This window comes from Coffea arabica, chromosome 1e, assembly GCF_036785885.1.
Source record: "Coffea arabica cultivar ET-39 chromosome 1e, Coffea Arabica ET-39 HiFi, whole genome shotgun sequence".
Classification (NCBI taxonomy): domain Eukaryota; kingdom Viridiplantae; phylum Streptophyta; class Magnoliopsida; order Gentianales; family Rubiaceae; genus Coffea; species Coffea arabica.
Genome location: NC_092311.1, coordinates 51,003,793 through 51,028,345, shown reverse-complemented (window position 1 = coordinate 51,028,345; position 24,553 = coordinate 51,003,793). Strand labels below are relative to the sequence as shown.

At 38.4% G+C, this 24,553-nt stretch overlaps 5 protein-coding genes across 5 annotated transcripts; 4 read left to right on the top strand and 1 right to left on the bottom strand.

Moving 5' to 3' along the window:
* Positions 1-466: 466 nt before the first annotated feature.
* LOC113713025 (serine carboxypeptidase 1) lies at positions 467-5,892 on the top strand. Its single transcript, XM_027236723.2, has 14 exons — positions 467-676; positions 798-943; positions 1,516-1,592; positions 1,868-1,990; positions 2,126-2,228; positions 2,303-2,340; positions 2,406-2,507; positions 2,855-2,935; positions 3,018-3,260; positions 4,167-4,232; positions 4,300-4,421; positions 4,941-5,054; positions 5,229-5,274; positions 5,405-5,892. The coding sequence occupies exons 1-14, from the start codon at positions 525-527 to the stop codon at positions 5,486-5,488; spliced, it is 1,497 nt and encodes a 498-aa protein (XP_027092524.1). The 5' UTR covers positions 467-524; the 3' UTR covers positions 5,489-5,892.
* A 163-nt stretch (positions 5,893-6,055) lies between these two features.
* LOC113713016 (transcription factor bHLH90-like) lies at positions 6,056-9,187 on the bottom strand. Its single transcript, XM_027236710.2, has 8 exons — positions 8,765-9,187; positions 8,438-8,620; positions 8,268-8,342; positions 7,838-7,901; positions 7,200-7,751; positions 6,876-7,112; positions 6,549-6,725; positions 6,056-6,370 (listed from the first exon to the last, which is right to left on the bottom strand). Exons 1-8 carry the CDS (start codon positions 8,989-8,991, stop codon positions 6,278-6,280), a joined length of 1,608 nt encoding a protein of 535 aa, XP_027092511.1. The 5' UTR covers positions 8,992-9,187; the 3' UTR covers positions 6,056-6,277.
* A 2,099-nt stretch (positions 9,188-11,286) lies between these two features.
* Positions 11,287-15,236, top strand: LOC113712991 (uncharacterized). The gene is made up of 9 exons (XM_027236683.2): positions 11,287-11,830; positions 11,960-12,109; positions 12,833-13,047; positions 13,152-13,222; positions 13,307-13,469; positions 13,730-13,919; positions 14,166-14,324; positions 14,436-14,524; positions 14,722-15,236. Exons 1-9 carry the CDS (start codon positions 11,371-11,373, stop codon positions 14,815-14,817), a joined length of 1,593 nt encoding a protein of 530 aa, XP_027092484.1. The 5' UTR covers positions 11,287-11,370; the 3' UTR covers positions 14,818-15,236.
* A 2,779-nt stretch (positions 15,237-18,015) lies between these two features.
* On the top strand, positions 18,016-19,123 carry LOC140019837 (uncharacterized). The gene is made up of 2 exons (XM_072071546.1): positions 18,016-18,342; positions 18,545-19,123. The coding sequence occupies exons 1-2, from the start codon at positions 18,016-18,018 to the stop codon at positions 19,121-19,123; spliced, it is 906 nt and encodes a 301-aa protein (XP_071927647.1).
* A 2,858-nt stretch (positions 19,124-21,981) lies between these two features.
* LOC113712984 (uncharacterized) lies at positions 21,982-22,839 on the top strand. Its single transcript, XM_027236672.2, has one exon. The coding sequence runs from the start codon at positions 22,074-22,076 to the stop codon at positions 22,554-22,556; it is 483 nt and encodes a 160-aa protein (XP_027092473.1). The 5' UTR covers positions 21,982-22,073; the 3' UTR covers positions 22,557-22,839.
* The last annotated feature ends 1,714 nt before the right edge of the window (positions 22,840-24,553 follow it).

The window sequence follows — 24,553 nt, the reverse complement described above, 5'->3', positions numbered from 1 at the left end:
GTATTGTCCTCCATGCTTCGCTTTGCGCAAAACAATAGCAAAATGGTTTTAAATGTTTAAGAGTGCCTTAACTGCCAAATAAAACTCAAACCACTTTATAAAAGTTCAGCTGGTTTTCCAACTATTTTATTCTTCCTAGAAATCTACGTCCGTAATTTTTGTAGTTTAAAAAAGAAAAAGAAAAATCTTCATAGATGGTAATACTTTATCAAAATCCTTCTAAATATCGCAAAAAGGTATTATTTGAATTACATTTTTGATACAACAATATTTTAGATTTTCGAAAATATTTTCTTTTACATTTCTCAATCACGTTTTTACTCCTAGAAAAAAAAAAAAAGTGTTGTAATAATTTTTTCTAAAACCTCTCGGGACAAAAAAATTAATAAAAAAGGGGCTCTAAAGTTTCACGTTATTTAATGCACTAGTATTGGACCCACTGGTACGAATTATTTAAGGCACTCACTAGCACCCAATTTGCTGGTGCCCCGGAGATCACCAGACCACGAGCTCCTGAAATCAATATGGCTGGGAATGCTGTCGTCTTCCGCTGCTTCACATTGCTGCTCATCTGTGTAGCGGTTAGCTTTGTGAGAACACAATCAGCGCCTGAAAGTGCACTCATAACATCTATTCCTGGTTTCAATGGCACTCTACCTTCTAAACACTATGCAGGGTACGACTCTTTTTCACCATTTCTCTTGTATTGCAACTATCAAAGTAAGTTTCTTGAAAATACTTTGATGGGATTATGCTGGTTCTTGGTTTTCTCGAATGGGTTTTTTTTTCCCTTATAGGTATGTGACAGTTGATGAGAGTCGTGGGAGAAAATTGTATTATTACTTTGTTGTTTCTGAGAGGAATCCGTCACAGGATCCAGTAGTTCTGTGGCTCAATGGTGGTCCTGGTTGTTCGAGCTTTGATGGATTCGTCTATGAACACGGTATTGGTTGAATTGTTATATCTTCTTCGAGTTGAGATTAGCACGCCTTAATTACTTACTTTGATAGTTAATTAATTGAAGACTGAATTGAATTCTGACACTGGCAAATAAGCCATGTCTTGTAAAATGCTCATATGGTACTTCTTTTTCTAACTTGACATACTTTTATTGGAAGGCAAGCATATATGATATTTTACGGTCTAATTTCTGTTTCCATTCGTTGATTCTTATGCTCTCTAATTCTGCTTCTTGACCGGGTGAAGTAAAGGGGTGTAGATTTTTCATATTATCTTTTCCCCTGTTTGTAACCATGATGGCTAATGGAACTTCCCTGCAGTTTTCGAATGTAATGGTTATCTATTATAACGAGACATAAATTGGCACTGTATATATGGGTGATGTAACGATTTAGTTCTGCATATTCCTTGCATACTTTTGGTTTTTATGATCTTAACTATCTGAAGAAAAGAAAAAAGAATAAGGAGACGAACATAAGGAAAAAGGGGAGAAGATGACATTATCTTTATCTTATGTCCGTGACTTGATATAAAGAATTTTCAATTGTCTTCCAGGTCCCTTCAATTTTGAGGCAGGAAAGACGCCCAATAGCCTGCCCACCTTGCATCTCAATCCATACAGCTGGTCGAAGGTTATGATTCATGTCTCTGAAGCATACATCTCCATATATAGGAAATTCAGTGTGTTTAATTCCATAAGACTCAAATAAAAATGATAATGCTTGTTCCCAGAAGGAAGAATACACACACACACACACATACATACATATATACATATATATATGTATATATATATATATATATATAGAGAGAGAGAGAGAGAGAGAGAGAGAGAGAGAGAGAGTATTTTAGGCATTTCCTTGCATGTTATCAGTTGAGATCAACAAAGATCAGTCTTACTCATCAGGTTTCCAACATCGTGTATTTGGACTCTCCTGCTGGTGTTGGATTTTCTTACTCTGGGAACGAATCTGATTATATAACAGGAGACCTAAAGACTGCTTCTGATTCTCACACATTTCTTTTCAAGGTATTAACTTGAAATAATTCCTTTATCTGACAACACTGAATACTCACTCTTTGGTCTTATCCGATTGTTGCTATACAGTTATTCTTTGGTCCACTAAATTTTTCATATTTTAAAAAGTTGTTGCTGTATTGCCAGTGGTTTGAGCTCTATCCGGAGTTCCTCTCTAACCCATTTTATATTGTTGGGGAGTCATATGCTGGAGTATATGTGCCAACTCTGTCTTATGAAGTTGCAAAAGGTATATCTTATGATATCTGAACTGCATACATTTCAAGGATGAAGGCTAATTTGCTCATTCATTATAATCTTCAGGAATAGATGAAGGTGTAAAGCCTGTTCTCAATTTTAAGGTACAACATTCCCCGTACTTAAGAAACTGTTATTATTCTTCGTAAACTAATTGCACGGCCTGCAGGGTTATATGGTGGGAAATGGAGTTACAGATGATGAGTTTGATGGCAATGCTCTTGTTCCTTTTGCGCATGGGATGGGCCTAATCTCAGATGACCTATATAAGGTATATATGAGTATAATAGTGCCGATAAGGCCTGTCTAGTGGCTAAAGTTGAGGCCCCAGAATTTAGAGATCTTGGGTTCAAATCCTCCTTCCCCTCCCCACTTCTTAAATCCCATCACTCTCCCGCTAAAAAATAAAAATAAAAAAATAATTGTATCAGCACTGCACATTTTAATTCCCTACTCTTGCAGAAATCTTTCTTTCCTACTAAATATGTCAGGCTGTGGAAATAGATAAAAAAAAGATCATTATCTGGTTTGTGATAATCTATTTCTGCTTTTCTTATGATATCCTTCTTAGTCTTCCTTTGTATTTTTTTTATTAACTTTTTTCTTCTACTGATGCAGGAAGTTACATCTGAGTGCCGTGGAAACTATTATAACCCTGCAAGTGACAGTTGTGAAAGCAAGCTTGAAAAAGTTGATGAAGTAGGGTAGTTACTTTCTATGATTTTGCATAAAGAGTTTGTACTTATTTATTTTGAGGATTCTAATTCTTCTTTTTAATCAGGATCTTGAGGGATTAAACATATATGACATTCTGGAACCATGTTATCATGGTCCAGCTACGATTAAAATGATAAATGGCAATACTAAGTTGCCGGTGAGCTTCAGGATGTTAGGTGAGACTGAAAGGCCTCTTCCTGTGAGAACAAGAATGTTTGGCCGTGCATGGCCTCTCAGATCTCCAGTGAGAGATGGACTTGTCCCAACTTGGCCCCAGCTTCTCAAAACCACGAGTGTTCTATGCACCGTGAGTGAATCTTACTACTAGTATTTCCCTCTATACTTTTTTTGTGCTGCAGCTTTTTATTGGACCGATAAACATTGGCAGGAAATTCATATCATCTCAAAATGTGACACATTACACCCCGCTAAGATTAGATATTTCAGTATTTTACCACCACTACTTCATGTTTGCAAAGTACTTTTTCTGCTTCCTTCCAGGCGTGGCCTATTAATTTCTCAATCATCTAACTATTATAAACAGAGAGTTAGGTGTATTAAAATTTTTTTTTGACCAACAGATAGTTTGGTATATTGAATGCTTCGATAATTGCGAGGTGGTCGAACTTTTATGTCGTTCTAATTGCAAACTCTGATACATTAATATGTGGTATATTTAGGACTTGCAATTACAGTCATCAGCTTAAAATTTCCACTCAGTGAAAGTATTGAAAGAATAGGAGGTGGTCTGGACATATACTGTCCAGCTCAATCTGTTTCCTGCACCATCATCTTCTGCAAAAGCATAAACAAGAGAAGGCATCCAACCTTGACAAGAACCTACTAATTTGATTATTTACTTGCGTAAATCTAGGTAATTATGGTGGCACCAGTTGGCATGGCAATTGCCCTTCGCTTTTCAGGGATGAAAAATGCAAAATCTTGTGTGTTTGTGTGTGTGTGTTTTTGGGGGTTGGGGGGAGGATGAGGAGATGCTGGGGGTGAGGGAGAGGAGGGATGATATCCTGAATCTAGCTTATCAGATTCTAAATGAATATAGCATCCTTCATTTTTCAAAATTTGATTCTTTAATTTCCTAATTAGCCTTCCTAAATTCTAATTCCTATATATTGAGGTGCTTGCATCATTTGTTCCTCAACTAGCTGCCTTGTTTGAGTTATTGACATGATTGATATTGAAATGGAAACTGCAGAACGATGAAGTTGCTACAGCATGGCTAAATAATGAAGTAGTTCGGCAAGCAATTCATGCTGAATCTGTAAGATTTCTTGTCTACCTTCGTCATGCCTTTTGAAGCAGAGATTTATGATCTTGTGCTGCTTTAGGTAAATGTGGTAGACACTTGGGAGTTATGCACAGGCAGAATTCAGTTTCATCATGATGCTGGGAGCATGATCAAGTATCACAAGAACCTAACCTCCAAGGGGTATCGAGCACTTATATTCAGGTATAAAAGCATGAGTACTGTCTCCTAGTATCGTTGCTGGTATTTTTAGCTTCTCAAGAATAATTGTTGTACTTTAGCCTTGCTTGATCAACTAGCTATCAGCATACATGGTCAAATGCCATTACTTAATGCTGTAACAATAGCTCAAATCCTGAAGCATGTCAATGTACACTTGGTTCTAACCTTCCAGTGTACAAATCTATATATGATGTGTCACAGGATTGAAAAAATTTTGTAAGCGGTGATTAGTTGCAAATAATATCCATAAATTTCTTTTGTAGAAATGAATCCTTAACAAGTGTTACGTGTCTCTCTCTCTCTCTCAATTGCTTGGAAACTCATGGTATTCTGGGCTTGAATGGTTGCAAGACTCCGTCTTGACTAGAAGAGGTCTAATAATTCAGGCTTGTTTCATATACTTAATGTGATGATGGTGATGCTGCTTTTATCATGTTGGAATCAATGTGCATACCATGTCTACAAATGCATCAGTGATTAATGGAAATTATGTTGTGGCAGCGGAGATCATGATATGTGCGTTCCATTTACCGGGAGTCAAGCATGGACAAGATCAGTTGGATATAAGATTGTCGACGAGTGGAGGCCTTGGATTGTGAATGATCAGGTTGCTGGGTATGTTCTTGCTGATTAAATTGATTCTTAATGAATTCAAAGTAACTAGAAAATTACTCTCTTTGATTTTTAGCATAAAGGTTATATTTGTCAATCGTCAAAGTGCAGACATTTGCCATCTTCATTTCTGCTGCCATGTGCAACTCACTGTAACTGCTCTTTTGAACTCTGCAGATTCTTACAGGGTTATGACTATAATCTCACTTTTATCACCATCAAGGTTAGTACAAGCAAAAGCTTTTCGGCCCTGATTGTTGCTGGACTCGCTAAATCAGTCTCTAAAAGAATATATTTCTTCATGTGTTTGAGTCTTCTACGAAAAGATTATTTAGTTCTTCATGATGATGCAGGGTTCTGGACATACCGTCGCAGAGTACAAGCCACGTGAAGCTCTGGAATTTTATACTCGGTGGTTGGATGGGAGGAAAATTTGAAGCTTAGACTGATCGATAACATGTGAGGAGGGAAGGGAAACTAAAGAATAGTGCATTAGAATGTTTTAGGCTACTCCAAGTTTGCCTTCAACGAGGTCAGAATGAGGTTAGCTTGTATTGATGGTCCCCTCACAGTCAGAGACGAGAGATACAAGGGGGCACAAAGACTGGTAGAACAATGGTTAGGACACCGGAAATGTATTCTTTTATGAAATATGCCCATAGTCTGTGATGCTCCTTTTCTTCCTTGCTTTTCTTAGTGTAACAATAATAACTTGCTTAGTTACCTGCTGCTAGTAGAAACAACCAACAAAATACATGGATAAGGCTGCATGTCGAATGAATAATAGAATTTCCTGGTTTTAGCTTGCACAGATACGTATGCAGGCATAGCCACTCCCCAATATTCATATTGCACTTGTGTATGAATCATAGGCCCATCTCGCAAATTTAGCTATTAATTTGTTAGTTCTCGTACACATAATCAAGAGTATAAAGTAAATTTGCAGAAGATTTATGTACCATTGACCAGTGGGGTTGCAGGAACAAAATTTCAGAACTGGTCCAGATATTTAGAGGAAGTATTAACCTGGAGTAACAGCTAATACTTCTGATTTTCAAGCATTGCCTTAAACTAACAATGTTTCTACAATACCCTTATTTGGGCTGATATTTTGGCTAAGTTTACCTTGTATATGGAGTTATTTAGCTACAAAAGTAATGCATCATAAATAATTAAGGACAAGCATGGTGAAGCTCTGTAAATTTCAGTTTCAGTATCCTGTATTCTCAGGCCAGCTGTATTTTTCCTTGGCCATCTTGAAGAAACAACTCCATTAATGAATTCTTCAGAGTCGTCGGCTGGATTTCCTCGCTGAAAGCCTTTCAGGGGAAAAAAAAATATAAAATTAAACATGTTACCGTTCCATATATCTCATGAAAGGATATGAAGGACGAACTAATTGGGTCCTTTCTTTGTTAAATTGTTTGGCTGGATCACCAATGATAAATTAATATTCAGTTAACTTAGCAACAGATGCAATATTTCAAAAAGTATCACCTCTGCTTTGAGAACGTTCAAGACCAAGCCATTAGAAGTTGTGACATTGGCATCAGTCACTTGAAGTCCAAAAGAATCCATAGCCTGCATTAACCTCAAAAAGCCACCTCTTTTTTGTGTGCATATGATCTTCACCAAGAAATCCCTTGTGCCAATCTGGCTCACTTCAATTTTCACCTACGCTCATCGAAACAATTGCAGAAAGGGATAAACTTAAGCAAACTTGGGATGATAGTCTCAAACTTTTATGATTCCTAAAAAAATACAACAATGTCTGGCTGTTTAGATATCAACATCTATACTTTGAATGTTAAGGGACCTTCTCACCTTCCCTTGTTTTTTGTCATTGGTGCTGGAATGGCGTCTGCTGTCACCTTGCTCAATTGTTGGTTGATAATCAGTTCTTTGAATTTCTCTGCACGGCTTTGGGACCTCTTGTTCTGAACTGTACATGTTGGCCTCCTGCTCAGCCAAATCTCGGAGTTTACCTTGATACTCTTCCACACTTTTCTGCAACTCTTGTATGTAATCATATGCATCCGCAAGCGTTGAAGCTTTATCCATCTAAGTAAAACAAAAAGATCATTATGAAAACATGTAGAGCAGGAAAAAGTCTTTGCTTTTGGTGTTTAAAGGATAGCACCGCAGAACCTTGGAAATATTGGGAACTAATGAACGAAGAGTTAAGAGACCATGGTTTATCCTGTGCCTTCTATTCCTCTCTGTTATGAGGTTCTTGGAGTGGTAATTGTCTCTTTCTGTCTTGTTTCTGCCTCTCAGATTTTCATTTGTCTCAGCAGCCCATTTAGCACTTCCAAAACCACAACTAGGATCTTTCATTCTTCTTGAATCCAAATTTCCTGGATGTCTTCCACTCGATTTTTCAGGTGAAGTGGAACAAGATGCTGAACCTGAACATACATTAAGCAGTTGGTAATCCTTTGGGAGATCGGAACTGATGGAAGATCCTTCAAAGCTAGGATGATTGCTCGAATTGGGTATAAAGGTAGGATACTGAAGATTAGGGACAGGTATCATGTGGCAAACAGATGCTGGCAAGTTATTGAAGCAATCATCAAGAAACGGTTTGTGCGGTGGTTCTGCGGCATTTAATTGTGTACGCCGATGAGAAGCCATGGTTTCCAGTTCAACAGGAACGTACTGAGCCAAGATAAAATCAATTATCTGTTGATTTTCCTGTACCTACAGAATCACAATAACGTAATTTGCAGATTAGAAAGAAGAATTCAGTTTGTTATTGAGAAATGGTAAGCAAGATAAACTTTTACCAGGTTTGTGCTGAAGAGTTCAATCAAACCACCCGCAACTGGTACTAAAACTTGGGTTCCAATCCTGCGGTGCCAGACACAACTATGCTTAAATTCCTATTAGCCTTGTAATTTGTTTTAGTTAGAATTCTAAAAGTTAAGGAGTGTCTAGATCACAAGCATGAAGTCCAATTGCTCCCAAGATGATACCCTGACTTGAAAGCAAATTTACCAATTGCGACTGTTGTCTTTCATCAATCATACCCAGGTAAACGGGAAAAAAATTCTTTATGATGGTGATGTTGGAAAAGAAGTGATATCCTCTGTTGCATTTGACTACGATTAAAGAGCAAGACCTAGAGAGCTGCAGGCTTTTTAGTTTTTACAACAAAAGACCGCGATCATTAGAGAGGAAAAGAGATTAAAGGGCCAAAAGGAAAAAAAAACTCACGCTTCATCCGAAGAAGTGTTGTTGGAATTCACGTGCCACCTTGCTTGATTTGACATTACTACTTCCCCATGAATCCTGCTTTGATTCCCACATATTAGAAGAATGGTTCATCTTAGGCTCTAAACAGGTAGTAATGAGAAAGAAGTAGTTTTTATCTTTGCAAAAAATACCCAGAGTACAGTGGTATTGATAAAGGAAATTTGGCGAGTTTTTCACAAGCCTTGGTTCTTATTGGATGCTTAAAATGTCCATCCCTGCATTGAGCAAACAAATACTGATCTTTGCCACTTTCCTCTTTCACATTCTCGAGCCAATTCCCACCACTGCAACAGCAACCTCTCCATTCAATGAAACTGCAATCAATAAAAAGATCCACAAATCGATAAGCAAGAAGGCTTCTTTTCAAGCAGAACAGAAAAAAGCTTAGAGGGCAACTGGAATTTCTCGAGGATAAGAGTGAAAATTGTAGTACGAATTTCGATAATTTTACATTTAACCTTGAAGGGTCATCTCCCAATTTCCAGACAATACAATAGTCCCATACATTGTTCTTAACAAGGACCCTTAGACGCTCCAGTGCCTGGTCCAAAGCTGCCATGTCCTTGAACCTTTCGAACACTTCTTTGTATCTATCTGGGGCTTGCCCCTGCTGGCTGGTGCCTCTGATGGTTTTGCTGCTGCAGCTGCTGCTGCTGCTCTTAGTACCCTTCTGTTGTTGAAGCATTTCGGGGGGCTATGTATTAATTGCACATCCACACGACAATCCTAACCGACTTTACCAATGCATTGTACTCCTCCCTCAGCAGCAAATCTGCGTCAGAAGAATCAAATACGAGCAGCTTTTTACCCAGATTAAGGGCCTACGATTATGAGTTACACACAAAATAGCTGTCTACGAAGGACTTGCGCTAAAAGACAAAGAAGGAAAGAAAAAAGAATAAAAGGAAATACGGGGAAAAGAATCGTTCAAAAGTTCAAGAATGGTACAATAACTGCAATGAAAATGCTGACTCCGTTTTGATACCCCTTTTGTGGAAAACTTACCACTTTGCTTTATTTTGCTGTCTAGCCTGTCTTTCATGTAGTTCTAGCAACTTCACAGTAAATTTTCTCTTTTTCTTTTTTCCGGTTTCTAACAATTTCTGATGTTGCTGCTTACGCTGACCGAATCAAAAAGAAAATTGCTTTGGATAGTTGTTTTATTTGGGCGTGGTAAATGTGGAGATTAGCCAACAAGAATATCAGGGTACGGAATATTTGCAATGTCAGGGGCTCAAGGATCGGGGTATATGATGTTGCCACTTTCATCTCATTGTATTCTTCTTTCCTTCTTAACCCTTTGTGATATTTCTCCGTAAGATGATGACTTTGATACTGTATGTAAATATGTAGAAATATTTACAAAGGGTTAAAACTAGAAAAGGAAAAAAAAATGGAGATGTAATTGAGCTCAATTTTTGATTGATAAGAGGAGGAAAAAGTAGGAAAGCAATCCATTTCCAGTTAGTTGTAAAAGTGAAAATGATGTTCCAAACTCCATATTGATTTTGTGGAAGCATTAATCTTATAGCTTGATGAAGAAAATAATATCAAAGATGTAACAAACACGAAAAAATGTAAAATAATAAATATGTTTTTTCACGGCAAGTCATACTGTAATTTCGTATAAATTATAAAATTTTACGAGTTTGACATGAAAATTTCACTCTAATAAATATATCTTGTCCCATCTTAATCTTTATATATATATATATATATATATATATATATATATATATATATATATATATATATATATATAAAGTTTTTATTCACTAGCAATAGCAAGCGTGAATGTATGTTATTATGTAAAAAATAAATTTGTAATTAGGTAGATAGGTGGTGCAACTAGTAGATATAAATTCCATGTGTATAGTTCTAACAGATATAGTTATTTGGGTTAATTACATTTTATCCCCTTAAAGAATACCCAATTTCTCAGTTTACCCCCTAACCTTTAATTTTGCTCACTTAACCCCCTTCAGGACAAAATTGCCCTTGCATTATTTTAACTTTTCATTTACCTTGTTTTCTTTTCTTTTATTTCTTTTTCTCTTTCTTCTTTATTTAATTCTTCCTATTTCCCACAAAAATCTTCACCTTATTGATTGAAATTAAAAAAGAGGAATTGCAGAGATCTATCTTCTCCTTAAATAATTAAAAAAAAATATTCAAATCACTTTCCTAAAATAAAATTTTTTTAGCCTTTCAATTCTTTTAATTTTGGATTTTCCTCTTTCCTTTCTAGTTTCTCATTTTATTCTCAAGAAAATATCATAAGATGAAATTGTTTTCCTTTCTTTTATTTCTTTTTCTCTTTCTTCTCTCTTTCATCCTTCCCAATAGAAATTCCATTTAAACGAAAATTTTTGTTTTGAGTTTTAAATTGCATATTTTTTGGTGAAGGTTTAAAAGGCATCAAAAACTAATTTTGATTTTTTGTATGATGCCACATGTCACAAATTTCAATTGATGATTATTAATCAGGTTACAATTTCATGTTAAGATATTTTCTTGGGAATAAAATGAGAAACTAGAAAGGAAAGAGGAAAACCCAAAATTAAAAGAATTAAAAGGCTAAAAAAAATTGAATTTTAGGAAAATGATTTGAATATTTTTTTAATCATTTAAGGAGAAGATAAATCTCTGCAATTTCCCTTTTTTAATTTCAATCATTAAGGTGAAGATTTTTGTGGGAAAGAGGAAGAATTAAATAAAGAAGAAAGAGAAAATGAAATAAAAGAAAGGAAAATAAGGTAAATGAAAAGTCAAAATAATGCAAGGGCAATTTTGTCCTAAAGGGGGTTAAGTGAGCAAAATTAAAGGTTAGGGGGTAAACTGAGAAATGAGATATTCTTTAAGGGGATAAAATGTGATTAACCCTAGTTATTTTGCAATTGATCCTAAGGTATCCCCTAATCCGTTTCAATTCGCAGCACTCCCGTAAATGTAATAGCCCAAACCCACCAGCAGCATAACCAATCATTTCCCGCGACCCTTTTGAAAGCTCCAGGTCCAGCCAGCTGAGAGTTCGGTTTTGATTTTATAACGTACGTAACCTTCCATGTTCCATCATCAGCCGGCATCATACCTTTCCGCTTCCCTCACTCCCATCAGTAGCAGTCTTCACTCTGCTGCCTTCAAACACATGGCTTCGATGCCTCTAAGAATCGCCTCAAACTCCGTTTCGAGTCTTCTAAATCTAACATTTGATGGCCCTTGTCGTTTAGCTTCGAATTCAGGTTTTTATGGTCACCCGGACCAGCCGCTGAATAATATACCTCTGTCTACTTCAGCTTCAGCTAATAGAAGGACTCGTAGATTTCTGTCCCAAGTTCCGCTCCATGCTACCAATGCGCCCAACCGGGAAACTATTAAGTCCCAATCCTCCCTTTCCTTCGACGTCGTCATCATTGGCGCCGGAATCATCGGGTTGACCATCGCCCGACAGTTCCTCCTCTTTTCGGATCTCTCCGTCGCCATACTTGATGCTGCCGTCCCTTGTGCTGGTGCCACTGGAGCTGGTACACCTCTTTTTTTTTCCTTAAGATAAGATGATAGAGCATGTGTCGTGTATCTATTTCCGGTGCGGCTTGATGATTGGTTGTAGCTAGCAGTCTCTTTGGTGATGTTAACGTTGAGGGTGGTTCTAGGGCAGGGGTACATATGGAGGATAAACAAGACACCTGGAGCTGAAAAATGGGAGCTAGCATCTAGAAGCCATCAATTGTGGGTTATTCTGGCTGAGAGCTTGCAACATCAGGGCTTGAATCCTTTGCAGATTCTTGGATGGATGAAGACTGGTACTAATTTTAACTCCCATCCTTCCCTTCCCCATTGGAAATGACTCCACAATGGTGGCCTGCAGGCATTTTTCTTTATAAAGTCTTTTCTGTTTTTGTGTTTTCTATGACATTTTAATGTTTCTGCTTTAAGTTAATTGTGCTCGATTTCACTCTTTTGCCCATTTCTACTGTATTTTTCCGAGATTACTGAATACACTGACGTCATAATAGGCGTAAAAGTTGAAAGGTGGTATAACAATGTTTGTTATGGATGGTGGAATTGATTAGCTTTTTGAATCGTCAACTGAATCGAATGATGTGCTGCATTTAGCCGGCATGCCCCATCCAATGAGAATTAGTAGGGTTCAACTCTAAATTAATGAGTTACTATGGTGAAGCTTATTAGTGCTCGCTTGGGTCATTTCTCCTATCTAATAAGTTGTTATATTTAGTGAGCATTAGTTGCACTCAACCCTAATTTCTGGATTTCTAAGGTGAAGCTTCTCTGTGCTCACTTGGCTCATTCCTCGTATGTGGCATAGCACATAAATCTAATTGGATCATATTGTTTGTGAATTGGACACTTAGAGGGAACATTACCTGTCTTCACTCATGCATGAACCAGTTTTCATGAAATATAAAGGAGGATAAGAAAAACTTGTTATGCATTAACAAATATATTGCTTCTTTGAATTATCCTCAAGTGCTAATTATCTATAGAACATTGCTGATGTTTGATAGGAAGTTTATTGGTTGGTAAAACGAAGGAGGAATCTACCTTGTTGAAGGCGAAGGTGAAGCAACTATGTGATGCTGGGTTGGAGGCAGTGTTCTTGTCCAACCAAGATTTGCTGTTGAAAGAACCTGCGCTTGTGCTCGGAAAGGAAGGTACGGCGGCTTATTTACCTGATGACTGCCAATTAGATGCTCGATGTGCAGTTGCATTCCTTGAGAAGGTTCTTTTTTTCTCTCACACTCAGTGCTTCTGTTTTTCCCCCCTTTTTATTTTGGGTTAGACAGCTTCATTGGATTTATTGTGTACTTAATGTTTTACGCGTAGGAGAACAGGCATTTTGCCACTGAAGGGAGATATGCTGAATTTTATCATGAGCCTGCAACCTATTTGTTGAGGTTTGTTGGTAGAGTACTCTCTATTTTGCAGAACTTTCTCCCAGATTTAACTGATGAGTTTTTAGTTAACCGGAACTTGAACAGATCTGGCAGCAGTGGAGAGGTTGATGCTGTTCAGACTTCGAAGAATACAATTTTCAGCAAGAAGGCTGTTGTTATGGCAGCTGGTTGTTGGACTGGAACTCTGATGCATGAGTTGATTAAGAGTACAAACATTAAATTGGATATCCCCGTAAAGCCTCGAAAGGTCAGAATAAGATATGTGATGCAGATTTAAAACCTTGGAAACTGAGTGATTAAAAGTAGGTTCTGCTGTAGAATTAGGCACAATGTAAGAGCAGTGGTGGTAGATGTGCATTAACTAGATTTTCAGTGAATGATCTTCAAAGCAAATTCAAATTTTGCTAGCAAAGTTGATTATATAATGTAGCAGTACTGGTGCTTCTTTTTTTTTCTTTCCTCCAGAATCTGTTGTGAAGTCAAACATCTTTCTAATGTGTTTGACAGGGCCACCTGCTTGTGGTTGAGAATTTTAATTCCTTCAAACTAAATCATGGTCTCATGGAGGCCGGATATGTTAATCACCAATCTGCATCTCTGCCATCCACTGCTTCTCATAAAAGACCCCTCTATGATGCCCAGGCTACATCTGTCTCAATGACAGCCACTATGGATACCTCAGGAAACCTAATTCTCGGTACTTTCAACTTCAACTTCATTCTACTTCTTGATTCCTTCTCTCTGTATCTGTCTGTGCCCATCTGCATGGGAGCATTGAATTCCTTTGAGTGTCTTTGTTACAGGTAAAGTAAGTTTATTGATGCTACTGATGGTGCACCCAAAAGATTATACTTAAAAGCTGCATATTCTGATTGATAGTAAGAGAACATCCCAAAGTCAACCAAAATATATAACAACATCCCTGCCTCTTGTGTTGTCCCAGGAAGCAGCCGGCAGCTTTTAGGGTTCAATGTGGACGTAGATGAGTCCATCATCAACCGCATTTGGCAGAGGGCTGCAGAGTTCTTTCCTGCATTGACAGAAAAATCTCTGGATGAGTTGAAGAAAAATAGAGCAGTGAGAGTTGGACTAAGACCTTACAGTAAGTACCAAAGAAAAAAATAATATAGAATTCTTATTATTGTAAATGTGTACAATTAGAATCCCACTGAAAGATGAGTTTTATTATGGACTAATCAATCATGTGTTCTAGTGCCTGATGGGAAACCAGTGATTGGACCTGTTCCTGGATGGTCAAACTTCTATATTGCTGCAGGGCATGAAGGTGAAGGACTAACATTGGTAATTTTCAACTTCTCTCCTTCTGGTGTGATGCATAAAAGCACAATCTAGTATAACATATGAATATGGCTTGTGGATCCTGTAAATTCGGGCTATGTCGGATGCAGCTGAAGCTACTTTCCATCTTTTTCTTTTTGTTTTACTTTCTTTTACTGTTATAACACATGACCTTGTCTCTGTCCAATACTTCTTTTCAGGCTCTAGGGACTGCTGAAATGATTGTTGATATGGTGTTGGGCAATCCTGGGAAGGTTGATCCCAAACCATATGCTGTGGATCGGTGTTGTACATGAATATGAATATGGGGAGAGGGACGCTTTCATTTGCTATTTTAATCAGCAGATTTGAAAACTTGATGCTTGCATTGAAGGTTGGCCTTGAAAAGTTCTTGCTTCATTTCACTGGCTCATTGCTTCAAGTGGAGCTGAATTTTGCGTGTAGTTGCACTTGTATGTCTGACTTCTACCACCCCCGGCGGCCCCAAAAAAAAAAAAAGAGGAGTAACTTGTATCTCCAAGTATATGTGCCTAGTAGGTTGGATAGAGTCGAACAGGACATATTTGACAGTCTTGTAGACGCTGCAAGTTATGCACCATCTTATGTGCCTCTAATACAACATGATGGTATTTGTTGTATTCTGTTGTATAGGTGCTTAACACTGTAGAACTGAGATTCTTGCTTCTAAGCATCGAATGATAGCCAGGTTTATGGATGTGCGTTGTGCATATGGAGAACAGCATTTTGTTTGTAATATGAGTGACATGAAGAATGCTAAGCTCTTTTAACTGTGAGCTTTCCGCGTATTAATGCAAGATGACGATCATCAAGAATGAAAACCAGTTTATAACTGAAGGAAAATGCATAAGAATGAGCTTTGGGGAACTCTTGGATGTAATTCTACTTGGCAAAAAATGCTTGGCGTATAGATTGGCGGACGCATGAACGGACGGGTAGATGAGTATGCCAGTAGGGATCCCTTTTCTGCGGTACATAATTTACAGTAGGACAAATTATCTAATTGGCCCTTTAACTCTTTGTATAGGTAAAATTAAGCCCCTCATCTATTTTTTGATGACTTTAAGCCCTTGAACTTGTAAAAGTGGGAAATCGTGGCCCTTTTATCCAGTTTCTCCGGTTTTGCAACCGGAGGACCAATTCACACGAATGCAAGTGTGCTTCTTCAAAGGGCATTTTTGTCCGCATATTCTAAACAAAAATGGCACAACTCCTCCACATTCCCTCCATTTTCCTAACCCAACCCAACTGCTAGTCGAAACTTCACAGCAACAGCCTTACCCATTTTCATCTTCTCTTGAGGATCTTTGCGGAGGGAGAAGAGCAAGAGAGTTAATTCCTACTTGTCGGGTTTGGGTATCATTGACATTGAAGCAACAATGGAGGGGTGGCAAATCAGGCCGGAAAATGAATATTTTGATCCTGTCCTCGCTTATGGTATGTATATTCGTTCGAACCTTTAAATGTGAAATAGATAGCATATTTAGTGGTCAGATGGGTGAAGAGAGTAAAATTTTGGTGGTGGGGGTTACTGAAAGTGACGTGCCAGTGGTCCTAGATGTGGGGGTATGGTGGTGGGCACCTAAGTTTGTTGTTTAGTTGTTCAAAAAGTGTAGGAATTTACGAATAATTAGCATTTCATTAAAAGTTGGAACTTTTTTATTGTTTAACTTCGATTTAAGCATTACATTAGGGTTACTTTTTTAAAAAGCATGTGAAAAAGAAATTGAAATTTTAATTAATTATATTTGAATTTGAATAGTATATTTATCTGCATTTGTTGTAGCCCAACTTGTATTGAAACAATATATTCATATTGATATGCAGATTCAGAATGTGAAATATTTAGCATAAGATTACACCATGGGGGAAGAATAAATTGGAGAAATTATGTCAGTTATGAGAATGGAGAAGTGGCCTACATAGATATGTGTGATGCTGAACGTATGTCAATCCATGAGTTGAATAAAATGGTTGGAAAAGTTGGTCATCGTAATGCAACCATTTTATACTATTACCTTGAACCAGTTGCAGACATGAGGACTGGTTTGAGAGAATTGTCTACTGATACCCATGTTAGGACATTCTGTGACTGGGCATATAAATTCAAGGTGATGGAAGTGTATTGCCATCATCTGACAGACCCAGAAATTGAAGAACTGAAAAATACTGTAATAATAGAGTCACCAGACAAGGGGAAAAAGAAAACTGGAGTTGTCATAGAGGAAGTAGATGAGGAAGAATGCATAACTAGATATGTAGGTACTGAGAAGAGTAGTAGAAGGGATTGTATGGTTGGGAATGTAGGGGGTGAAAAAAGAGCAAAAAATAGTCAAAGGGATAGTAATGTTAGGGCAGTAGAAGGTGTAGATACGGTTGAAAAGGTAGGGGGTGAAAAAACAGCAAAAAGCACTCATGCAGCTAGTAATGTTGGGACAGAAAATGGTGAACATGAAGCTGACTATGGTGGTGGTGAACACGAAGGTGAACATGAAGTAGAGGGTGAACATGAAGCTGACTATGGTGGTGAACAGCAAGGTGAACATGAAGCAGAGGGTGAAAACATAGATGATGAATCTGAATCCCAAGTAGAGGAAGAAAATGATAGATTTAGTGGTGCCAATGACTATGGTGGTGAAGAGATTATGCTGCACATTTTGAATTCGAATACTGATGGCTGTGGTGAAACTTCACAGCAACAGCAGAGAGATGAAACAACTGACCAGACGCAATGTTCAGAACAGGAGAATGTTTGTGGAAGGCAAACAGAAACTGACCTGGAAACGCAACAGCAAGGTGCGAGAAAGAAACAAGTTAGGAGAAAGAGAACCAGATCAGCAGAACAAACTAGCCAGGGACCAGAAGATATAGATTCACTTAAACAAGATTACATCCCTGATCACCTGAGCAATGACAATGACTCATCATATGATGAATTCAAAGGGAGATACAAAGACTTTGTCCTAGAGAAATTCCTCAGGGATCCCAAATTCGAGATTGGGATGAAGTTTGAGTCAAGAGCACAATTCAAATCTGTTGTGACTGAGTATGGGATTAGGATGGGTAAACCTGTTTGGACCAGTAAAAATGAGCCCACCAGGGTGAGGGCCAAGTGTAGGGAACCATGTAAATGGTTTGTATTTGCTTCAATAGAAAAGGCTCTGGGCACAAAGGACTTGGTAGTAAAGATTCTGCATGATGTCCATGAAACATGCAGCCATGCATGGAAAAATAAGAATATTACAGCCAAGTGGCTGTCTGACAGGTATGTAGAGAGGATAAGATCAAATAACAATCTGCCAACAAGAGAGTTAAGGCAAACAGTCCATGAAGACTACCAGGCAGAAGTATCTAAGCATGTTGCAGCTAAGGCCAAGACACTAGCTATAGAGAAGATCAAGGGGTCAGCTGAGTCACAATACAAGAAAATATGACAATATTGTGAAGAAATTAAAAGGACTCATCCTGGCAGTACAATGGAGGTTATGTTCACTCCATTTAGAGAACCTGGATGTAATCCAAGGTTCATGAGGATGTACTGCTGCCTTGGCCCACTGAAGAAAGGCTTTAAAGATGGGTGCAGACCTATTTTGTGTTTGGATGGATGTCATATTAAAGGTAGATACCCAGGCCAGCTGTTGACAGCTATTGCAGTGGATCCTAACAATGGCTTTTGGCCAGTTGCATGGGCAGCTGTTGAAAAGGAGGCCACGGAACAATGGAGATGGTTCCTAACCCTCTTGAGTGGCGACCTGGAAATACAGAACCAGGGACATTATACTTTCATGTCTGACCAGCAGAAGGTAAAAGCTTAATGAGAGCTCTAAAACTTTTATTCAATGGTAAAAATAAGCCCCTTAACTTTGTATAGCAGAATTTAAGCCCCTTAACTTTTAATGTAGGTAAAAACAAGCCCCTGAACTTTTAATATAGCATACTTGTTGCCCTCAAACTCACCACTTGGCTTGGATATCTAACTTATACCTGTTGTGATATTTTTTGTAGGGACTGGACAGATCACTCGCAGAGGTTCTACCAAATTCTGAACACAGATACTGTGTTCAACACATGTATAGGAATTTCAAGAATAAACATCCAGGATTAGGTTTAAAGGATCGATTGTGGCATATAGCAAGCACCACAACAGTTGAACATTTCAACCAAGCCTTGGATGACCTTGAAACCTATGACAAAGAAGCACATGCATGGGTGAAGAAGGGACCACACCCTCGACATTGGTGTAAGACCTTTTTTTCCAAACATACACAGTGTGATATGTTGGTTAATAACCTGTGTGAATTATTTAATGCCCATATTTTAGAGGTTAGGGACCAGCCTATTATTTCCATGATGGAGGCTATTAGGGAATACCTGATGGAAAGGATCCAAAAGAGAAGGGCAGCAATGGAAAAATACAAGTTAGATGGTGGACCACTCATTAGAGAAATTGTGGAAGAAAGGGTCAAAAGTGCAGCACAATGGGAAATAACATGGAATTCAGGCTCAGGTTATCAAGCAAAAGGGCCACGGGGAGCCCAATTTGCTGTTGACCTTGACAAAAATGAGTGCACCTGCAATTTGTGAGTCTTGAGTGGCATTCCATGTTCCCATGCAATTGATGCTCTACATAGAGCTAAAAAGGATCCCTACAAAATGTTGGCTAATTGCTATCATAGGGAGGTGTTTTTTACCATCTATGATAATGTGTTGCAGCCTATTAATGGAGATATTCAGTGGCCATAGTCAGACATGCTGGAGTTGGACCCACCAGCAAGTGTCTCTCAACCTGGTAGGCCAAAGAAAGCTAGAAAGAGAGATGTTATAGAAGGAAAAGATCATGGCAAAAGGTTGCGAAAGAGGGTTGTAATCCACTGTAGAAAGTGTGGAGGGATTGGACATAATGCTAAAACTTGCAAGAATCCTCCTAAATCATCTACTGAACAGCAACCTTCTCAACAACCACCACCTACTGGACAACCATGTAATCAGCAGCAGCACGAAGCACCAACAAAAAGACAACGTGTGCGTTTGCACTTCATTATAACTTTCAGCCTGTTTGTGACCTTTTTTTGTGATCTGAAATGCTTTCTTTAATATGTAGGTAAGCAAGAATCAGGGACAAAGAAATCAGCAAAAAACTCAGCAGCAGCCAACACATCAACCTCAGTCCCAGCCTTCTCAGCAGCCACCAACACATCAACCTCAGTCCCAGCAATCCACCTCAAGACCACCAGTTCATAGGCACAAGAGAAGTACATCAAAAAGGCCACTGACAGAAGCAGACAAAGGTTTTATTAATCTAAACTATGCTTATTTGGGTAAAGATCCATCTTTCAATGTTGGAAATTGGCAGGGAAGAGGTGGAGGAAGAGGAAGAGGCAGGGGAAGGGGAAGAGGAAAGGGTCCATCTGGAACAAGTTCTTGAAGTATTGCTGGACCTGCAAATATTTTTGTGTGATTTTGTTGACTGTAAATGAATGTAACTAGAATGTTGAAACTATAAATGATATTTTTTTGAATAGGCTTTTGTGGGGAATCAAAGCATGTGCCTGTGCTTGGTATCTAGCAATATGGACACAGGTCACTGCTTTTTGTGTAATTGTTTGTTTCCTATGAAAGTGATTGTTGACTGTATTTACAGGCAAACATCATTGTAATTTCCTTTTGCTAATTATATTCTAATGTTATGCAGTTGCTATCTTATATTTGTATGGTTTGGTATAGCTGTTTTTGTTGACTAGATAAATCAAATACATCTAACAAAGCCCATGACATGCGAATTGGGATAAATAATTCTCATCACATTACTTGCCGAAAATTACAGTTAGCATTGATTGGGTTCAACCACGCTTTTACACTAATCTGTGGGTACAACAAAGACTTGTTTAAGCTAAACAATACAATATACTTCTCCCTAACCATCTGCATCATACACCATAGATCCATTTGCTCCATCCATGGTCCTCAAAACTGGCAGTACCGATGGCAATATGTTACACTTACACACTGTCCTTTATGTATCGTCTTCAATTTGCATAATCCCATTACATTTATTCCCAATTTGGAGCATCCCAAGAGAGACTCCACCTGCAATTTTTTTCTCTGTAAGCACCATTATTACAGCAACCAACCAACTTACCACAAAAACCCTTACAAGGAACTTATTCAACCATTTTTGCCACCGCAGCTGCTTCTCTGTTTCTCTCAATTTTGCCTTCAATTTGGCAGCTTTTGCCTCGGATCTCGCGGCTGCAGTTTCAAATTCGTCTTTTTGCTTTTCTGTTGCATTGATCCTCCTTAGAAGGCCTGGTATCAGCTCAATAGAACGACGGCACATCTCGTCGTCAATCCAATTCCAATACCCGCAGCCACCAACTTCTTCTGAGCAAACGGCGTACCTTCTTCCTGGATTTCTATCAGTCCAAGAAGTAATCATCTTCGTGACTTTACCACAACGACAAGTAGGAAGCAGAGGGCCGCGATATTTGCGCATTTTTTCCTTCCCTTCACAAAGCTTTTACCTTCTCCTCTTTTTTTTTTTCCTTTCAGATTTCTCTCTTGCTTCAATGTCGATGATTTTCCGGCCTGATTTGCCACTCCTTGTTGCTTCAATCTCGATGATACCCAAACCCGACAGTGCTGATTCTCTCTTGCTCTTCTCCCTCCACAAAGATCCTTAAGGGAAGATGAAAATGGGTAAGGAAAATGTAGGAAAGATTTTCTCTTGCCACTCCATTGTTGCTTCCATTGTTGCTGTGAAGTTTCGACTAGCAGTTGGGTTGGGTTGGGTTGGGTTCGGAAAATGGAAAGGAGGGAGGAGTTGTGCCCTTTTTGTTTAGAATATGCGGACAAAAATGTCCTTTGAAGAAGCACACTTGCATTCGTGTGAATTGGTCCTCCGGTTGCAAAACCGGAGAAACTGGCTAAAAGGGCCACGGTTTCCCACTTTTACAAGTTCAAGGGCTTAAAGTCATCAAAAAATAGATGAGGGGCTTAATTTTACCTAAACAAATAGTTAAAGGACCAATTGGATAATTTGCCCTTTACAGTAATACTTCTCCTATAACTTAATACTACAAAGAGTACAAGAGCAAAGAAAACTTTTCACCTCCCTGCTTTTCTTGTCTTTACTACTTATTACAAGTGGCAATAACGTTTTCTTATCGGACTTTTTCTCGAAAAAATTGTGTTTGATTTATACCTTATTCACATACACTGATTTACTTATATCGTTAATATATATTTTTTTATCTAAAATATATCACATAAAAAATTTTACAGTATATTTTTAAAAAAATTATTTCAAATAATCTTCTATCCAAACGTGGCAAAGCGTTTCCAAAAAAAGATGTCGCATGTTCAACAATTTTGGGATTGCAAAAACGATGTCGCACGGTCTGCAATTATGAGGACCATCTAAACGACGTAGTAATAGACGACGCAGAGAAGAATATCAAATTGCGCGCTTTTAACAAAGGTAAATTTCCCATTTTATGAAACCCTCGGACCTTCTTCCAGTCCTCCAACAGCAACAATGGCGATCGCAGCTCTGCAGAGACTCGCTTCTCAGGTCTCCAAAAGCCCCTCCTTATCCCTTTGCTCCAGAGCCATAATCAACCGCTCTTCCGCCTCCCTTTCCTCATCCCCCTCAGCTAAGGTTGCGGATCGCATCGTCAAGCTTTCCGTAGTCGATCCGGACGGCATTAAGCGAGAAGTAGTCGGTCTCTCGGGTCAAACTCTCCTAAAAGCTTTGGCTAACCACGGCTTAATCGACCCGGCTTCCCACCGGCTTGAGGAGATTGACGCTTGCTCGGCTGAGTGCGAGGTCCACATCGCTCAGGAGTGGCTCGAGAAGCTGCCGCCTCCTACTTATGACGAGCAGTATGTGCTGAAGAGGAATTCTCGGGTTAGGGTTTTGAACAAACACTCTCGGCTTGGATGTCAGGTGGTTCTCACCCCTGAGCTTCAGGGGATGGTCGTTGCTTTGCCGGAGCCCAAGCCATGGGATATTCCGTAAAGGTCTCTTGGTACATTGACAAATGGAAGGCATTTTCTGTAAGGTTGATTCACGAAATGAAAACTTAATGCTTCTTTTTTCTTTGTGGAAATAATGTGTATGCATATTGGGGGACACTTAAAAGCTGAGATTTTGGTGGAATGTTTTGGACTGATTTGGCAAATTTGGGTAAAAGTTTTCTCCAATTTGATGTATGGAGAATTACTTCAAGTTCTGTTTATCGAACGCTTAGTCCTGACAATTGGCTTGTTCATTCTGAAGTTTTCTTCTTTCACTTCCAGTATTCAGTGGCTCTTAGTTTACTTTTTCTTTACTGTTGCATCACAGACTCACAGTTGTATGTCTTCCTATGTTATCTAGAATCTTTTAGAGATTTGCATCTGGCCCGCATTTTCCACTGTTGACGTTAAATGAAAGGAGAGTTTGCCATAGAAGATAAAGTAGTGAAGCTGTCGAGCTTTTGTAGTTTGCTCTGCTTCTGAGAAGTTTTGATGCCTATGTGCTCTGGGCTAGTGATTGACGAGTTTCAGTCAGCTTTTTGTTGCACTGATTACAGTAGCCAGTTGAATGTGAAAAGGGAGATTTTTTTATTTTTTTTTAGAGTTCGCCATTATAATTGCAGGTTACCTTCTTTGGAATTCATTCTATGTATAAGTTTCTTTTTTTCTTTTCTTCCTGATTTTTGGTTGTAGATGCTTTCCTTCTCTTCTATCTGGGTTTAGTTGTTAGGTGGGTTGATTGTTGGTAAAAGAAAGGAGTGGGGGAAGAGGAGATCAAAGTATGCCATCTCTATTTGCTTGCCAAATGAAGTTCTATAACAATCTGAGAATCTTATCTTTCACTAGGTATTCATTTGTAATCTGGGTTCTCATGACACATTTTTCTTAGTATTCCTATTTAAGGCTACTGCAACGGTACAATGAGATGTCTATACTGGTTAAATCACCTGGCACCCAATGTATCATCCATTTTTAACTTGATGGAGTAGGGTTTGGTTTAAAGACAATTGATGAACCTTTTTCCTCAATGTGTTATTACAGTGAACCAGTAAGGAACTTGGGTAGCGGGTCACAAGAATGCGGGTTTTCAGCTAAATTTGCTGTATGTTATACTGCATATGCCTTTGGAAGAAGTTTATGTGTTAAATAGCTCTTTTCTCTCTCTCTGTCTCTCTCGCTCTAAGCACTACTTTTTCCCTGGATGGATTTGTATGCACTCTTGATTGTGGTTAAAGATAGTATTTGTTTTATTTTCTTAAAAAATGTTTGTAACAAGTATGGTGGAGGCAATTTATCCTTATAATTGGTTTAGGGAGAATTTTGAAGAAACTTCTCTGCATTGTATTTGACTATTGTTTGTGGTATGGATGGCTTGTCATGAAATTGCATTATAAAGTTTTCGAAATTCTCTTCCTCTACTGCTTCCACCCTCTTCTCTGTCTCTTTTGTCTTCTATTTAAGTAGCTTTACCCTGAATATTAGTAGGCTAATCGATGAGTGGGCATATATTTGCTGTGTTTAAAGCTCCAAGTTACATTGTTGCATATGTTGTATATGAGTACTAGCTGCCATTTGAGATTGAGTTAGGCTTTCCGTTTAGCAGATGTGTTTAGTTTGTGAGCTTTCCTGATCTTAAAGATAGTCTCATCCACCTCATCCGTTGGAATGTGGTCTTTTTAGCGCTACTAATTCTCTTTATCTTTATTTTCCTTTTTATTTGTCTCTTTATCGCCCTTATCTCTTTATACATATTTTGCTCCTCTCCTTTGCCCTTGGTGACTATTTCTCCTTGAGCAGCTCTTCAAAGATGTCCTTGACATTGTGATTTGCGAATTGTCTCTTGTAAACAAGAAGCAGAGCTTCTGCGGTTATCCAACTATCCAGACCGAATGTTCACGCTAGCATAGAAATTAAAGATGACGGGTGGTTGAACTAATGTATAGATATTAGATAGGTTCACACCAGCAGAGATAGGTTTAATATTAAGTCCCACTTGAA

Coding starts and splice junctions, on each gene's coding strand:
- LOC113713025 (XM_027236723.2), top strand. CDS start 525: ATGGCTGGGAATGCTGTCGTCTTCCGCTGCTTCACATTGCTGCTCATC. Junction 2,508..2,854: donor TCTCAGATGACCTATATAAG/GTATATATGAGT, acceptor CTACTGATGCAG/GAAGTTACATCTGAGTGCCG. Junction 3,261..4,166: donor CCACGAGTGTTCTATGCACC/GTGAGTGAATCT, acceptor TGGAAACTGCAG/AACGATGAAGTTGCTACAGC.
- LOC113713016 (XM_027236710.2), bottom strand. CDS start 8,991: ATGCTTCAACAACAGAAGGGTACTAAGAGCAGCAGCAGCAGCTGCAGC. Junction 7,752..7,837: donor AACTCTTCAGCACAAACCTG/GTAAAAGTTTAT, acceptor GTGATTCTGTAG/GTACAGGAAAATCAACAGAT. Junction 6,371..6,548: donor TGAACGTTCTCAAAGCAGAG/GTGATACTTTTT, acceptor TTCCCCTGAAAG/GCTTTCAGCGAGGAAATCCA.
- LOC113712991 (XM_027236683.2), top strand. CDS start 11,371: ATGTTCCATCATCAGCCGGCATCATACCTTTCCGCTTCCCTCACTCCC. Junction 13,470..13,729: donor TCCCCGTAAAGCCTCGAAAG/GTCAGAATAAGA, acceptor TGTGTTTGACAG/GGCCACCTGCTTGTGGTTGA. Junction 14,325..14,435: donor AGTTGGACTAAGACCTTACA/GTAAGTACCAAA, acceptor CATGTGTTCTAG/TGCCTGATGGGAAACCAGTG.
- LOC140019837 (XM_072071546.1), top strand. CDS start 18,016: ATGGAGGTTATGTTCACTCCATTTAGAGAACCTGGATGTAATCCAAGG. Junction 18,343..18,544: donor TCATGTCTGACCAGCAGAAG/GTAAAAGCTTAA, acceptor TATTTTTTGTAG/GGACTGGACAGATCACTCGC.
- LOC113712984 (XM_027236672.2), top strand. CDS start 22,074: ATGGCGATCGCAGCTCTGCAGAGACTCGCTTCTCAGGTCTCCAAAAGC.